This window comes from Caloenas nicobarica, chromosome 1, assembly GCF_036013445.1.
Source record: "Caloenas nicobarica isolate bCalNic1 chromosome 1, bCalNic1.hap1, whole genome shotgun sequence".
Taxonomy (NCBI): domain Eukaryota; kingdom Metazoa; phylum Chordata; class Aves; order Columbiformes; family Columbidae; genus Caloenas; species Caloenas nicobarica.
In genome coordinates this window covers 33,454,986-33,472,265 of record NC_088245.1, presented here as the reverse complement: position 1 = coordinate 33,472,265, position 17,280 = coordinate 33,454,986, and the positions used below count along the sequence as shown (strand labels likewise).

The 17,280-nt window shown below is 40.1% G+C and overlaps 1 protein-coding gene across 1 annotated transcript in view; it reads left to right on the top strand.

The window, feature by feature from the left end:
- The window catches only part of NELL2 (neural EGFL like 2), a 154,065-nt gene that overhangs the window by 13,690 nt on the left and 123,095 nt on the right, over positions 1 to 17,280 (top strand). The window contains exon 3 of the mRNA XM_065648237.1: positions 8,876 to 9,026. Within this exon, the coding sequence (XP_065504309.1) occupies positions 8,876 to 9,026 (151 nt within the window). The remainder of the gene's footprint in view (positions 1 to 8,875; positions 9,027 to 17,280) is intronic.

Sequence of the window (17,280 nt, the reverse complement as noted above, 5' to 3'; positions counted from 1 at the left end):
TTGATCTCTCTGCATCTCTTTCCCTGTGTTGTATGGATCTACTAGGCAAGCAAAAGTGCTGTATGTGTCTGTGTGTATTGTGCTGCTGACACACTGCGAGACACCACCATTGAAATGACATTTCCCTGATCTGTAATCCAGGAGAGAAATCATGCCTATAAGCTGCACTGTTCGTTTGACAGCTTCACCAAAGCAGTTGGATTCAGCTTGGGTAGTAGGTGACTGGGCTGGAAGGAAAGATCCACCCTCCCCATCCCACCCAGCGTGGTCTGGTTAAGTACGTGTGCACCATAAAGCACAATTTTGTAGCCCCAATCTCAAGATCATCTCGGGCGTTTGGCCATCTTTTGAAAGAGCTTGATTGTATTTTAGTGGCTAGCACCTGAGAAGTTGTTTTGTAGACCAACAGGGATGCAAAGAAGGCTGTTTTAGTAGGGGAAGTCAGTAGTCGGGCTGTGGGAAGGTAAGCTGAGCGTTACAGAAAGATTCAGCTTGATGTGACTTACTGGGTTTCTGCAAGCAACCAGTACATAAGCTGAGAGGCTTAACCCAGCCACTAGTATAATCACTCTCAAACTAGCATTGTATAATTTCTTTTGCAGAATGCTTTTAGACAGATTTTGGTGGTATTATTGTCAATTTACAGTGAGTGCATAATGTATTACAGTTGTAGTTTGCCCCAGACAGTTTTGGATGTGCAAATTCTTTCCTAAAGAGTCATCCAGGTCAGTTCCAGGAGCTGGCAGAAATAATTGAGGGTTTCCTGCCACTCAGTTATCTTATTCTATCATATCGGGTAGAAGGTTTTCCCCTATTAAATATGTTCTATTTTAATTACATCTGCATAGTTGACAATTTTTAATGTTGCTTTAGCTTAAAAAAAAGTTAAAAAAGCAAACCAAGCAAAAACTCCCTGGGGAATTTGACCATGGAGAAGAAAACATTACAAACAAAGTACTCTGAATAAAATCATGATTACTTATGCAAATGCACAAACTACTCACAATTACACAAGCAAGTTAGGTCCTTAATAATGGTTTGGTTATTTTGGATCAGAAACATTGCAGCTGTATTAGAGCAGATGTGTCCAGGCTCTCAATATCTTTTCCCCTCTCTTGTCCCACAGTGGATTTGTGTTTTCAGCTGTGCAAAAATGACTTTAAACACACAAGTATGTAGCTGGCAGGTGAGTTTTGGCCAGAAGTGGTATGATTAACATTTTTTGAGGATATAAGTATGAACAGTCCATATAGTAGGGGAAAAATGTGTGTGCTCAGAGGCAGGTTTTTCTTCTCATCTCCTGTGTCAGTCTGTTGTGACTCCTGGGACTTTGTATATGGTTTGAACTGGAGGAAAGTCCTTGCTGGATGACACACCAAAGCTGAAGCTGACATTCAGAATAGAGAAAGCTACAAAGCAAAGGCAATTGGAACCTCCCCAAATGCTGCAAGAACAAACTGTGACATTTTCCCCCTTGTTTTTATTTGATTTAATGATTTGGCTTCAAGTCAGTTTTTGTTGTGGTTGTTTAGTTTCAGCTGAAGTGCATTTTGCCCTCTTCCATTTCTCCTTCCCATCTATTGCCGTTCTTTCTGCATACATCCTTGCTGAGGCATTTCTTTAATGGAAGTAAGAAAAGAGGCACACGGAATTGGTGGTCACTGTGGTGGTGTCTAAACTACAAGGGCAGTTTGTGGGTATCCCCCCTAACCAGTCTGTGGGGTATCCCAAAGTCCTGATCATTCAGCTTGGGAGATTTACTGGAGTCCCTGCTCCTGGCATTTGTGAGTCTTTGTTCTGGTGAGACCAGGTTGTACACAGCTTATAAGGAGCACTTGGGTGCACAGAGTTTCAGATGTACCTGGTTGGATCCTGATATTATTAGATTGTAGTCGCAGTGTTCACCCAGACTTAGGAACTGGGAAGTGCTCCTGGGCCCTGCAGGTCGTGCACCCCCTTTGGGAATGGCTCTGCTGGGAGTCTCACATGGTCAGTGTTTACCCCATATCTTGTTGTCTTTTAAAATTGAGGTGGAATTGCAGCATCTTCCCCCAGATTCCTGCAGAGCTCCTACCTGCAGCCTTGGAGAAATCAAGTCAGATTCATGTGGGCTTGTAAAACTGTAGCTGCTCCTGTTTTGCTGCTCTCTCTGAAATGATTGGGAATCTATGAGAAATGAATGAAAAAATGTATAGGAAAAGTAGCTAAAAATGTTCTATCAAATAAAGAGGCAGGTGTATTAAAAAAAGGAACACCAATCAACCTTTCCACTGAAGTATCTAAAGCATAAAACATCTAGCAGGGTTTTGCGCTAATAAAGGTTGTTTTACTTCTTCCTATCTTCAGTTTTCATTACAGGAAGGCAACTCCTGAATTTGAATGCACCATGCTCCATTTAAAGACCCACTAGACCCTTTCAGCTTTGTAAAGATTCTGCTTCTGGATTGGCTTTGCATGCTGCTCCATTGGCTGGGACCAGCATAGCCCACATTGGTTAATTAAATAAAAGAACAATATAAAGTAAACGGCCTCGGATATTGTTGCCCTTTGTAGGCTGTGTGAAATCCCTAGGTAAGAAAAAGGTTAGCCAAAAATTTTAATATGGGGAAGTGACACGATGTGAATATATGGTTGCGACACTGATCCTGACCACTGTAGGAAAATGAGCCAAATTGAGCTAGCGTTGTTACATTTTTCAGACTCTTTTTTTTTTAGCCTGCAGGCCTTCTCTCACAACCCACTAGAATTTAATGTGGATAGTTCAGCAAACCTACAGTCAGATGTAGAATTGATTTATGGATGCTGCTATTAAAGCTGATTATGTGCACATGACACAAAATGTGGAGCTCAATTAATCAGAATCCCTCCTTCAAAGACCCTTCTGCAGGAGTTTTTTATAATTCAGTTCACACTGTATGTTTAGCTTTAGATGCACTTCAGAAACTCAAGAGCACACCCTTTGCTAAGACAAGTTATCCCTTCTGTTTAATAACTGTTTTTATTGTGGACTGGAAAACATCTGTAATGAATGGCTGGTCCTAAACCGCATTTGCATCTAGTCTTTTCACTGTGCATTTTAGTATGCTGCTGGTGCTGTGCACGGAAGTTTTCCTGCGTGCCTCCAGTGACTTGATCATGGCTGCTTCCAACACCATTTTTTTTTTTTTGGTGGAGGAGGACCTTATCTAGTAACAGTTGGATCAGTTGCCTGATAGAGTTCCTCATACGTTCACCTGAATGCAGTTGTCACCATAGGGATGAGGAGAAGGAATTAAAGGCTGGTGGCAGAGCAAAGGTTAGAACCGCCTCTTTCTGCAGCAGCAGTTGAGATGGGTAGAAGTGCCTTTGAACCTGTGGAGTGAGTACTATTGGAGGTTAGACTTACTGTCTTGGTTATAGTGTAGTAATTACAATCTCATGAGCATGAAGGAAATGACAATGTCTGCACTTGACATCTCCAGTAGACACTCGTGTGGCTTTGGTGTTTGCTGCAAAGCTCTGACTGCAGATTGTCTCAAAGAGGGAAAATATTGCCCTGCTGTGATGCCTGTTGCAAGTGCAAGGTAGAGGCAGCCACCAAGTTTGTCCTCTGGAGGGCTGCAGGTCTTACGGTCAGTGGTTTTCTTCACTGGGTTTTCAGATTGCTTTGTAGTGTTAGGTCTTAAAAGACTTGGTTATCTGTGCCTGTGGACACCTGATCACCTCTTCACTAGATGTTGCACCTGAAGGTTGACCACAACCTACTGTTTGTCTGTGTCCTTGTCAATTGTTGTCATGGCCAACCATAGTATAAGTTACAATAATTCTCACTTCCTCCAGCCTCCTTCCCCCAGTCTGTTGTGTTGTTTTCAGTACTTTGCTAACTTGCATGTTTTGAACCAGCTGCATGTGTTACTGCATGTTATTATTCCTTCTAAAGGCATTTCCATACGATAACCTTTGACTTGAGCAGGGAGTATGACATGCTTTGAGTTTGGATTTTTGTTTCTTTCATTGTCACTTTGAACCTTGTTCTGTAAATTAAAAAAGGAGTGTTGACACTATGGGTTTGTGAGTTATTGTGTGGTCAAAGTAAACACATGCAGTATTCTAGGGAAGTAAACCCAACATATAGGTATCATGGCTAGAGACAAATTTCTCACTCAAACTAATAGTTATCTCATTATTGCACTCTAATATGAAAAGATTTATGCCTTTGGTTTTGTGTATTAGAAATGTTCACAGTATGAGGTTTTTATGTAACTGTTGAGAAACCACAAATTATTATCTGAGATATACCAGTTTGATTTTCCAAGCTATTATGGAAGAAGTCCAGTTCCGGTAAAGTATTTTCCTTGGGTCTTAAAATGATTACTAGAAGCCAAATGTCAAGAACAAGCCTGAATCAGTATTTGAGCCCGGCTGGTGATCTGTCAAGCACCTACTGCTGATTTTCAAAGGTGATTGGAATGAGGGATTTGCACTGTTGTGTTAGTCTAAAAAGAACGGATCTAATGGATCAAGGACCTTTCAGTGGTCTGTCTTTAAGAAATCCACCTGGTGCCTGCCCTGAGCAAAGGGTGCTGTGTTTCGACAGAGTAGTAGTAATTCAAAAGGTTCTGTAGCTCTTTGGTACAGCAAGTATGAACTGACCTATTTGCAGTACCAAAACCGAATGGTCATGTGTTTTGGCAATTTAATACTCTAGCAGCTAATGTGGTGATAATCTTTATATATAGGCTTCCAGCATGATCGAATCAGGTCTTGATGCTTTTGTCTGTATATAAGAAGATAGTTTTAGTGCCATGATGAATGATTCTAACCCTCTCAGTGCAGCAGTGATGACTGGGAGGGCTCTGGAGAGCTCCAGGTGACCATGAGGGTATGTTCCCTTGCTGAAGCACAGGCCAGCTGTAGTGCAGTGTTTGCATCCCAATAGCTCCAGGTAGAATAAAAGTGTGTGTGGGAGGGGGAGATAATGATTTACGTGCAATTGGAACTGGCCTTGTATAATGGTAGGAGTGATATGCATACGCTTTCTTTCATCAGTTGCTAATGAGAAAATAATAAGAATTTGGTAGAATTAATATTTCTTTCTAATTGAAAAGCTGTGGATTTTATTTTTGTTAAGTAAGCATGGTCTCCGTTGACTCTTTTCCACTTCCAGCATAGAGCATTTATGATTTCCACGGGCAGGATGTGATAGCAGTTAAAACTAGGTACGATGTAGTGAGATAAACCAGAGGATAACTGAGAGAAGCACCTTAGCATCTTCCAGGGTTTGGAGCTAGGCAGGGAAAATCTGGATTCTTGGAAAAGGTAGTTGTTCTGCATCTTCCTTCTTACTACCATTTCATTGTCTTGAGGGAAATCTGAGAGAAATCCATTGGAGACAATGAGACCAGAGCAAGAACAGCCAGGGAATTTTCTGTAATTGTTATTTCCCACAATTCTGACATGACTTTCTTGTTTTTTGTCTTGCTTGACTGTTTTTCCCTCCAGCCCTCTTTTCTTTTCCTACTGCCATATTAAATTACAAATATTGTGTGTCCAACTCCGTTATACATCCATGAAAATAGACAGTATACATTCAATACCTTAATGCCTCTATACTATGGATTCCTGTGTGCTCGTTCTCGAAATCAGAGTGAGACTAAAGTGACCAGACACAGAAGCTGTTGTATGAAGGACCTATGCAGCTTCTTCATTATCAGGTTCATGTGGGTGTGTGCTTTATCAGCGCTGTGTAAGTGGCAGGGGGCTGAGAGATAATGTGGAAATTGTCTTCAGAACCCTTTTTTCTCCACCCTTCCCTTTCCTCTTGGCAGCTCCTGCAGTGTTTCAGGTGAGGAAAAGCATAGGCTGTATACTCTACAGGCTTGGTTTCTATAATCTCATCATCTACTGAAGTCACAGTGATACATCTCTACCAAGAAAGTCTGAAAGAAATAGAAAAGGTGGTTGGAGGGGCAGGAGCGTTGTTACAAAGTAGTGACAATTATTAACATGTAAGCAAGAAGATCTCTCACATGGTCTCAGCTTGCTCTGGGTTTTGTTCTTCCACTTTGGTTGAAGTTTGCACTGCTCGTCCTGGCTGAGGCTTCCGAGGCTTCCAGCCCTGCAAGAGGGGAGCTCTGCCCCTCAGGGCAGACACTCTCTGCACTATGCACACAAACACACACAAATAGTTTGATACCTCGTCAGATCTCATTGATCAAAATGAGATTTCAGTGCAAACATTCTGTGATTCTGTGAAACAATGTAAAGCGTAAACGCATTTCGTTGTAAACACGTAATGTGTTTGTGGGCCCAAAAAGAGACTCCGTAAATGCTCTAACGATTATGAACCTGCCGCAGAAAAGAATGTTGGCTGGATTTTCCAAGCTGAGCCACCCAGCCCCCCTCCATGGCAAACAGGGTCTGCATCTTGGAATCGGACTCTGTAGCTTTTAAGTGGGTTCCATGTCTGTGTTTTCCTGTGTTCTTCTATATCTCGGTAGGAAGGCTGCAGTGAGAACTGCAGCGCATGAGGATCCCGTGATCGTGATTGGAGAACATGTTCCTTGTGTGTCCTTCCTCTGCTCTGTCTCTTGGGAGTAGATTGTTTATATTGCTTGAAATCGTTAATGCAGTTAAACGATCTTCCAGCATGTAAACCTATTTCATTCCACGCTGTTGGTGTCCCGTGGCTAAAAATGAACACTTTGATGTAATTGTATTTGAGTTGCCTTATGATTAATTAACAATTCCATTAAAATACCATGGATTTCTGCTACAGTGAGGTATGCAATCCACAATAAAAAAAAAATGTGAAGTTTCACAAAGAAAGCTTTAAAGGATGTATTTTTTTATGTGTGTCTTTTGGATTCCCCTTTGCTTAAAGAAAAAAAAAGAAAGAAATTCAGTCTGGTGTGACACTGTGCAGGAGCTTGGTTAGGACTTCAGGGTTGTGCAGGTGGTTGTATTTCTTAAACATATACTAAAAAATATTCCTGGTCCATAAACCACAATAAATTGTTTGCTGTTAATAGACTAGCATTTTTATAGCTACAGCTTGAAGAATAAACCTCGTTTTCTGAACAGCAGTGTAAGCTTACTTGAGAGCTCAGCTCCAGCACTACCAGAAGAAAGTCACTGTTGCTATTGCAATCAACGCTCTGCTGCTGTCGCTGTCCCTGAATTAGTGTCCCTGAGTTAGAGCAGGATGGTCAAATTGCAATGACAAGAAGCATGTGAATTGATTTAGTCCTTACACAGTTGATTATACAAGCTAATGAATTGATTTTGTGCATTAAATATATATATTATTTTTTTCTAGTATAGTGTTGTCACAGAGGCACCCCAAAGGCAGTTTTAGGTGGACAAGTTCCAAACCAGACTTTATTCTGGCCAGAAAAAGTGCAGCCAATAAAGCAACGAGAAGCAGGGTTTATACAATTAGTTAGCACTCCAACAACATAAAATACAGGTTCAGATATCAGTTGAGGAGATTATTGGGGTACAGCAAAATAAGAATGTGCATGCACACACTCACAAGAAAAAAAAGAGCCCTCTGACTCCAGGGTACCCACAAGAAATAATCACTTGCCTGGGTTAGGCAAGGACTCATTCAAGGATATGTCCAGTAAATTATCACTCACCCAAATGAGGAGGCGAGGTGCTCTCAGTCCTTGGAAGTCTCCTTAGACAGCGTCCAAGTCTAAGCAGAGGGCTCCAGTTCACAGACCCGCTGCTCTGAGAAGACCACTCCAAAGGGCACCTTTGTTGGGAACCCCGTTTTATAGCCTGGTCAGATCTGGCTGTGGGCATTACAACATGGTCCAGAAGCTTTGCGGCTACTCTGGGCACCTCCTCTACTAATGACCCTGCCAATTGACTCAGGGGCCTGTTAAGGACCCTGTCAATGGACCGAGGGTCCCACCCCTCCTGCCCCACCAGGTGGTGGAGGCGAAGTCACCCTGCCCTGGGGTAGGGGAGGATGTGACTATCAGCACCTTGGGACCACCCTAGGTGTGTACGTGGGGACAGGCACAGTGGGGCACAAAAGGTGCTAAAAGAGCCATCAGCTGCCCCATTGAAAGCTCCAGATCTCAGGGGGTTGTGCAACTGCCACAAATGTATTATGGAAAACCTTAGGGATTGTTTTTCTAGTGTCTGATATCTTATTTTGTAAGTTAATGTCTCCAGAGGGTTTAAGGTTGGATCTTTTTATTTTCTATGCATGTTCCATGCAAATTAAGCAGAAATATTGCTTCAGTCTTGGTTGAGTGTGGGTTTTTAAAAGCAAAGTCTTGATTGTGTGTGTGCAATTACTCTGACAAATGTTCATGACATCGTATGCAAGAAGCAGCGGCAACATACTGCACAACTGGAGTATATAGTGATTAATTAGCAACAATATAGTTTGAAAGATAGTGAGTTTTTAAGTTAATTTATAACTTACTTCAGGCTTACCAAATTGTCCCTAAAGAGAAGCTGCTTTCTTTTTAGATTAATTTTGCGTAGCTATTAAGCATAACATTTTCGTAGAAGTCATCAAAAAGTTGTTTGGGTCTTGCTTCACAGCTAAGGCTCATTTCTGGTGTTGTCGCTCTGTGTTTGACTGTTACAGAGTTCATATTTTGGGCAAGATATTAAAGGTACCATCTGGCCATCCGTTGAGAAAGTAGAAGAGTTATGATTCTGCAATTAAAAACAATACAGCCCCCTACATGCAGAATGGAATAGGTATCCTAGAAAGTGTGTTCTCTTTCATTGAAAAGGTTCCCGTTGCATGTAAAATATGATGTTTAAAATACCAGAAGTAGCTTGTTATTTTGTAAGCTCTTTGAGTTGAGCAGGTAAAGTAAAATAAGACTTTATACTGAGTGTTTTTTACTTTTTTTTTTTTTTTTAGATACTTCAAGAAGTGTAAAGGCATCTCCAGAAACAGCTGAAATATTTTTTCAGAAGTTAAGAAATAAATATGAATTCACAATCCTGGTGACCTTAAAACAAGCCCATTTGAATTCAGGGGTTATTCTCTCTATTCATCATTTAGATCACAGGTAAGTGCTGCTACTTGTATGCTAGTTACTGAAAGTATATGCATTTATGCAGTCAAAAATCGAACATAAATTGAGGCAAAACTCTTGTGTAGCAGGCCATTTACAAATATTTATAGTGTTTGGGTAGGCATAATGTGCAGTTTCATAAAAAAATCACAAGTCCAAATCAGCCAAGGGAAAGTGGAACAGCTGTTACTCTTTAAATGTCTCTTGCCACAAAGGGCATGAAAAGCCAGTTCTGTCTTTTCATTCATAACCGTAAGGACCAGATGCTCAGCTGGTGTAAAGCTGTCGTGTCAGTGTAGCTACACTGATTCACAAAGCCTGGCCCTGTATGTCCACCTCTTCACCAGCTGGTTTTTAACGCTGCAAGCAGTTTAAAAAAAGCAAAAAAATCCTCCGCTTATGGGCTTACACCTCCCATGAATGGCAGAACACTTTACTCAAAATGTTGCTTGTCCGCTTTAAAAAACTAAAGTGAATGACACAGAACTTCTAAGGATTATTCCTTTGATAGGATAACGACTACTAGAGAAATGAGATATTCTTTATATATCTGTCTGAGTAATGGCTATTAAAGATAAATGCCTTATGATTCTGTGACAGAATAAAAAGGAGTTTTAAAATGTGCACTTTCTAAGCAGTCATTAGCACAAGCAACAGATGATCTCTACTTTAGGTTCACAGTCCTCTTTATTTTCCTGTGTACAATCCCATAGTTCTTTCTTGATAGTCTCACTACAAAATAGAAAAGAAAAAGTAAAGAGAGATATTCAGGCAAAGCAAAATATTTGTTTCTTTTTCATGAGTGTACAAGTTTTCATTAGCAGGCATGGCATAAATGATTTTCTGCTTTATTCTATTTCCCAGAGGCCCCATCTTCTGCAATTCACTTATTAAAAACAAAACCAAAAGCAAACCAAACAAAAAACTCAACCAAACAAAACCAAACAAACAGGAAGAAGAAAAAAAGGGAAAACATTCCCAAGAATCATTATGTGAAGTTTATAAAAGCAACTTCAAACATTGCAAGGGGATGTTTGAGTGTCTGCTGGATGATGTTTACTGATGTAACATCATAGAAGAGCCAAGGGACTTCTCTGTTGATTGTTACATGCTTCTTATCTGCAGGAGTGAGTGATGTGCAAGGGACAGAACTGGGTGGTTGTGATTTTTGAGTTTTGAACTCAGACTGTACCACCATATGTGCAAATCATCCCAGGTGGAAAAGTTTATTTTGTCTCAAATGAAAGAGTAGGTCTGCAGGGGCAGCTGTGCCCTGACAAAGCTTGTTTCTACATTTGTAGGAAGAACATAGATTGGTTGGGCTACTGATAGGACTAAAAAATATAATTGAAATTTCAAAATTAGAGATGAAGCCCTCATGTGCCAAAATAGCTGCAGAGGTGGGCAAAGAGATTGCCAATGTGAAACTCTTAGACTCTGGAAAAAAGAATAACCATAGCCTCTCTGAAAGGAGGCAGTGTTTCCTAAAAAAACTTTCCTGGCCTCAGGAATTGCATGAAGAAAGATACATGCCATAGGAGATTAAAAAAAAAAGTGTAGTGTATAACTGAGCGAAACTTGACAAACATTAACTTGGAGAATGGCCAACCGGGAGAAAATACTGTTACTTAGTGAACATAAAGAGTGATAAAAATAGAAAAAATAATGTGCAGTGAACTTTCATTGGAGGATTGCAGAAGAATTGTTTGGGAAAATAATTGATTCTTGAAGAGAGTAAGGCTGGGCCTCTAGACCCATTGTTAGTCTTATGGGAACACGAATACATTAAATTGATTCTATCCAGCCATAGCAAAGAAAAGAAAAGGTTAGAGTAGTGCCGGTGTCCAGGTTGCGTGGTCCTACAAACATAATGCTGCTTATCGGATTTGAATCCGGTTCATCCATGTCATCTGCCTATGCCCATATAAAATATGGTTGTAAAACGGTGACAAACATGACTCTGGAAATCCTATTATTTTATGCTGGTATATTTTTAGGGATGGAAGATTAGATTTTTAACAATATATTGATAATATTTATACTTTTTCAAGAAATTTACCTTAAATACCTTAAATATTGGCAGGTTTTGTTGTTACATTTTCATCTTCTCCTTCTTGTTCTCCTTCTGTTTATTTGCATACCTGAATCTGAAATATCTAACTGCAGTGCAACTTCTAGCTGAAATCAGTTGGTCTGCATTATATGTGTAGGTATTTCCACCATGGATGTGTAACTTGGTGGTATCACTGAGCATTTTTGAGGCCATTCTTCTCTTAACTGTGGAAATTTCTAGTACTTAAGTGATACAGTGTTTGTTTATAAATTTTGTATAGGGATGTATGCTTTATGTTTTTTGGGGGGTCTCCATCTGGACCTTTGGGTAATCAAAGAGGAAGAAAAACCTTCTAGATTCTTTAGGCCAATCGAGTCACTCATTAGGTCAGTTTTGGATGAAGCAGCTAAAGAACAATCTACTTGTGAATATTTTATCACATTCTTTGAGAAAGAATTAGGTAATCTAATGAAAAAGGAACTTGAAGATTTTTTTTCAAAAATGTTAGGCCTAATCTGATCCACTTACAGTCAGGGAAAACCTTTGTTAGCCTCAGCCAGTGTAAAATCAGTCTCAACAAGAGCATGGCCAGAAGGAACTTTAAACTATATTAAACTGGCTATTAAACTAGATGTACCCTTAAACTTTTAATAAACACATTGTGGTCTATTCTGTCCTAGGAGGTAAAGAATATTGTCTGTGTGCCATAGTAGTGTTTGTTTAAATTAATTGTGCTAAAATGAGGGCTGACTTGGGTGTTGATGATACTGAAATTAGGCTAGCATCTCGAAGCCGTCTTTAGTATCTGTGATGGTTTTTATTTTCTTTTATGACGAATGACAGTAAAGACAAGCGAATGTATTAATATGAATTAAAAGGAAGCATTTGGATAGGTTAAATTAAATAACTGCTTCTTCAGTGATGGATTTCCATTTCTCTGACCTTGTCCACTTCTGTCCAGGGACTCGTTTGTAAGAGTCTTGTAGTTCTTTAACAGCTTCTAATGAACTCTTTGTCGGAGCAGTCATCACAGTTGGAAGGAGAAGGAGGAATGCCAGACCTGACTCCACTCCTTTGCACCAGCTTCAGCCTTGTATAGCTCCTCTGCTGCATTGTGTGATTGAATCACATCTGGTTATATTCTTAATTTCTTTATTGAAAGCTCTTGTTTTTCTGTGGCGAGGGAGTAGAATGGTGGTAAGGAAGGCTGGAGGTGGCAGTAACTGAAGGATTTAATCAGTCATCACTCAAGTAACTTTTCATGTCTTAATTTACAGTGGTTTCATAACCCCTTATGGTTCTAGGGTAGAAGAATTTCTAAGGTATAAGAAAATCAAAATGTTTGTTGAAGAAGTGGTAAAAGATATGTTCTGTTATTCAGTAGCTTGGGAAATATTTTATGCATTTTTGAAAATAAATCAGAGTAAAAACTCATCCTGTCTTTCAATAGGTCTAGGCACTTCAGTGCAAGTATGCTAATTTACAACAATTGAGGACATTTCCTAAATTGCAGTTACTTGTGTTATTTTATAATTTTCTTTAAAACTAGTTACTTAAAATAGTTTAATGATTCAGAGTTTACTGACTCAGACTGTGTTGTCTAGGTTTTTTTTTTCTGGTTCCCTTTTGAGGAACATAAAAAATTAATACTTCCCCTGAGATAAGGTCATGCAACTACTTAAAGCTTCGAATCTTAAGAAGTTGACAGGACTGCTCTCCAAAGTTTCTCCTGTAATGTCATGTGGTGAATGCTATCCCTGGGCTATCAGATAGATGCAGAAAGTTCTCCATGTAAATCTGAGGCTTGGACATTTGCTGAGGCTGGGCTGTTGCTGTCATCACAAAAAGTAATTCCTGAAAGGATTTTCTGCAGATACAGTCATCTTTTACTACTCTATTAAATGCTTTTATTGTTCTTTTCCTTGTTGACTGTGAAAGCTGTCTTTGTCTTTTATAATGATTATGTTTTTCTATAGTATTTAATATATTCAAATATTTTAAAACTGATCTTAAAGAATCTGAAATGATACCTGTAACTATCCCTTTCTAATTTGTTCATATTTGTCCACAGGGATTGCTTTTTTTCCCCTAGTGACTATAGAATCCGAGATGTTCAGGCAGTGGTAGTTCTGGGTACATCTTGCAGGTGATACTTCCAAGAAAGCTCTCGTGGTGTCAGAGAATCCAAATTGCACATCTGTAGTTGTTCAGATGAGTTTCAGGCAGCTGAATGTATATTTCCGGGCAAATTTAGGTATGGCATATTTCTGAAAGATAGAAGTTACAAATGTTTTCTTGACTTGACAGCATCGCCTTCACCACATAGAGTGCCCTGTCTAAAATGCATTGTACTTTACAGTAACGAGGTAAATATTTTGAATTACGTTAATGAAGTAATGCTTTAAGTCCAAGTGGAAGCACCGTTACACACTGATTGCTGTGTGCTTGCTCTCAGCCGTCAGTTTAAGCTGTATTATCCTCCTCATTTCCCTTCTGAATTTGTCTCAGCTTCTTCTTGATGGAAGAATCAGCAGAGATAATTTTAATCTGCAATGGGATTGTAATGTATGTTAGGTCTCACTATTCTGTCATATTTTCATTTAACTGGCAAGTGGAGTGATGTAATAAAGCTTTTTCCTCTCTTTGTGGTTAGATGGCTTTATGCAACTAATGTTATATTCAAGTCTCTTGAGATGCTGCATATTAGGACCCTTAAAGGATGAAATCATTGGATTGTAGTTTAACCATTCTTTCCTTAAGTTAATGCTTTTTATATCCTGAAACGGAGCACTGAAATTAATAAAATTTTGTGATGGGCATTCCCTACACTTAATTGTGTATCTCTGCTAATTTATTCAATATCTGCCTTACTTAGCATTTGTTTTCACAGCTGTTGGTGTCTTGTGATTTTTGCTGTCAAATGGGCGGTACTGTGCAGCAGTTTCAGACCTCTTTCCGTGTCTAGGAGGAAATTACTGGCGACAGCTTCTCTGTCTTGCAGATTTAGCTGTACAAGGAGATAAGTTGCTAGAGGTGAACTCCTGGTGCATAAATTTTGTTCTATCATTTGACCGTTGTATTAAAATAGTGGCAGAAGTGTATGTTCCTTGCTCTTGATATACGAGCGTCTGTATTTCTGGACTGCAGTATGAAGTCTCCTTTCCGACACCACAAAATCTGCTGCAAACGCGTTACGCTGAGAAAAACTTTCAATATTTACTGCTTAAACCAATACTGTTGGTTTTATTTGAGAGGTTCTCTCCCCCTCCCCAGCAATAACTTGCAGAGTAGACATTAGGTAAGAATAACATGGGATTCATTTTCAAGCATTAAAGCTGTTTGTGGCTGTTCCCTTTACCAAAAGAAGTAGTAGCTTCTTTCTGGTTTATAAACCACTCTGTGCTGTTCTGTATTTTTTTTTTTTTTGGTTGCAAATCTTCGTTGCTGTTTCTTACTATTCTGACAATTATGAACCCTCTTAAAATTTGTTCATAACAATCAATTGCTTTTGAATTGACTTCCTCTAGCAGTTTAAATCTCCTCTGGTGTCAGCTGCCTTTTCTTTTGATGCAGTTTGCATGTTCCATCAAAGGTGTCAAAAAAGCATTTTCTTATATTCATTCACTCTCTTTCTAGTGTGTGAGAAGATTCTGTGGGAGAAAGCATTCTCTGTGTAGCCACTGATGGTTTGACTGGGCTCTTGCCTGTGTCCCAAAAGAGGCAGGTTCCTTGTTTCTGTTGGTTTGGGAGATTAATTTCTGTCCCTGGGTGTGTGGTTGGAGAAGCAGCAATTTGTATTGTACTCAGTTTAATGTCCTCATAACATTGGGAGTGACCTGTTTCTTTAAGTGTTGGTTGTAAGGGATGTTATTAAATTGATTGATGCCTTGTCACTATTGCCTGGAATTTTTTTGCTTCAGTTTAGTTTACACTTCGTGACCAAAAAAAAGAACAAAAAAATTGCCTTTAGGATGTAAATTCCTGTAATGCACTTGCCTTAAAACTACCTTTCTGTAATTTCTGTTAAATCAAGTCACGTTAACCTGTCTGCTGATGTAAATCATCACAGTGCCAACTAATCCAGGGTGATTTGGTCAAGAACTTGTTAGAAAAGTGCTCATGTGAACCCAGAGCTTGCATTGAGACTAGTGACAGACCTACTTGAATAAGAGACAAAAGACTTGTCCCTGCCTATGACACTGAAAACCACCACTGGAATAGTTGAAACTTGAGTTTTGACAGATACCATTATTCTTCTACTATTGTTTGAAAGGGTTTCTGTTAACAAATAACAACAAAGAAATCTGTATTCTGTCGGAGTAGGAAATGTGAAGAGTTAGGCTGAAACTGGCTTTTGCTTTTACTAGTATACATACTGGAAAGTTGTTTATTGTATTTGCAGTTCTCTTGCTCTCTGTGGAGAAACTTTGTCAAGAAAAGGAGTGAGAGGGATGGTTTATGCCATTTGTTTTTACAGTGTTTGATCTGGGAAAGTTTCTTCTCTCCTTGATTTTTAGCACAAAAGGAAGCTTCGGATAGGCAAAATTGATATTAATGGGGCTGTGTGATAGAACAAAATGGCAATAAATATCCAATGCATTGGATTAGTGAGAGAGATGGGAGGCATGAGAGCAATTGCTCGAAGGCAAGAATTGTGTTTCAAAATGTATTTCTTGGTTTGGGAATTTGATTTCATATTCACAGCTCGAACAGGGATGGCATGGATAATTTGCCATAACACCAGGTCTGAATTTGTGCAAGGCCAAGCCAGCACCTTTTGGGCAAATAGCTCTTCTCGGAATACTTTGTGGAGCTCGGTGGGACCTCAGCTCTTGCTTATAGCTCCTGCTGAGCTCCTACAAGTGCTGTGGGATGGCTGGCTGGGAACCTCGCGTTGTCATCAGCAGTAACATTAGGAGGTTTGGGATATCTCGCTCCTGTGATGACCAGGCACTCTGGGATCATAGTGCTAAGCTCAGGAGAAGCTATGCAGACTCTGCTGGGGGGGAAGGCAAGATTTTGCTACCCTGATTTAGGGACAGAGCTGAGCTCAAAGGCTGAGAGGTGAGCAGAGAGATCTTTCAAGTGAGAGGCAAGTTCTTGTCTTCAAAGCCAGCAAAGTCTTCCAGATCACAGCAGCTGCACTGAAATCAGATGAGGGGCTGCAAGGTGTTGATAGAAACAAGATCTTATTGACACCTATTTTTCTCCGACATGCTGAAATAGTTTGAGTTGGCTACAGACATGATGTCTCTCTGCCCTTCCAGGCATCTGTCACCTGGCTGTTCCATCCCATGAGCATCCTGATATGGAGGGTGTTCCTCTGTGCATGTCCCAGCATGGGGCTCTGTCTCCTGTGCACATCAGGAATGCACCTTCCTCCTCTCCAGCTGTCCTCCATAGCTATACAGTGCGATAAACAGTGGTCCTACTGGAACAAAGCCGAAATGGTTGACCTTTTTTGTGGTAGAAGAAAATAAACAGCAGTAGGAATGTAAATGCCAGAATGATCAGTAGCTCGTTGCTGGGTATTTGAGAAGCATTTTCCTTGCACTGTTAACCTCCGCTCTGTCTGATCTGGAACAGGGACTTGAGCTTGATTCTTTTCCATCTGAGACAAGTGTCCCGAGGAGTGTCATTATTTTTTTTTTTCCCCCTACTCAATGCAGCAAAAAGCTTTGTTGGCAGCACTTGGTCATGGTTGTGCTGGTAAACCAAACAGCACCCAGGCCCAGACTGGAGCACAGGTCTGCTGTTGCCCATTCTGCATAATTATTAGCATCTTCCTTGGCATGGTCTTGTCTCCTGCAATTAGCACCCTTGCAGATGATGTCAGGGCACGGTTTGTGGAGCAGCATTGGCCAGGGCCTGTTCCCAGCAAGCAGTGTGGAAAAACCTACCCATTTCAGGGAAAAAGTGTGAGAGAGCATCCATATGGGTGTGAATTGAATGGAGCACCAGTGTTAATATTTGTCTTCAGGGCCAGGGAATGGGCCTTGATGACTTTATTTATTAGTATAGACATAGGACTTGAGATCAACTTACTGAATTTAGGTTGCTATTGTAGCTGACTTATTCTTTTTGATTGATGAACTCTACATAATGGGAGCGCTTCATCAGGTCTACCTGAGAGACTGGTTTCACTGTCCCGTTTTCTGTGCACTGTGTTTCGATATGGGAAATACTCGCTTCTGG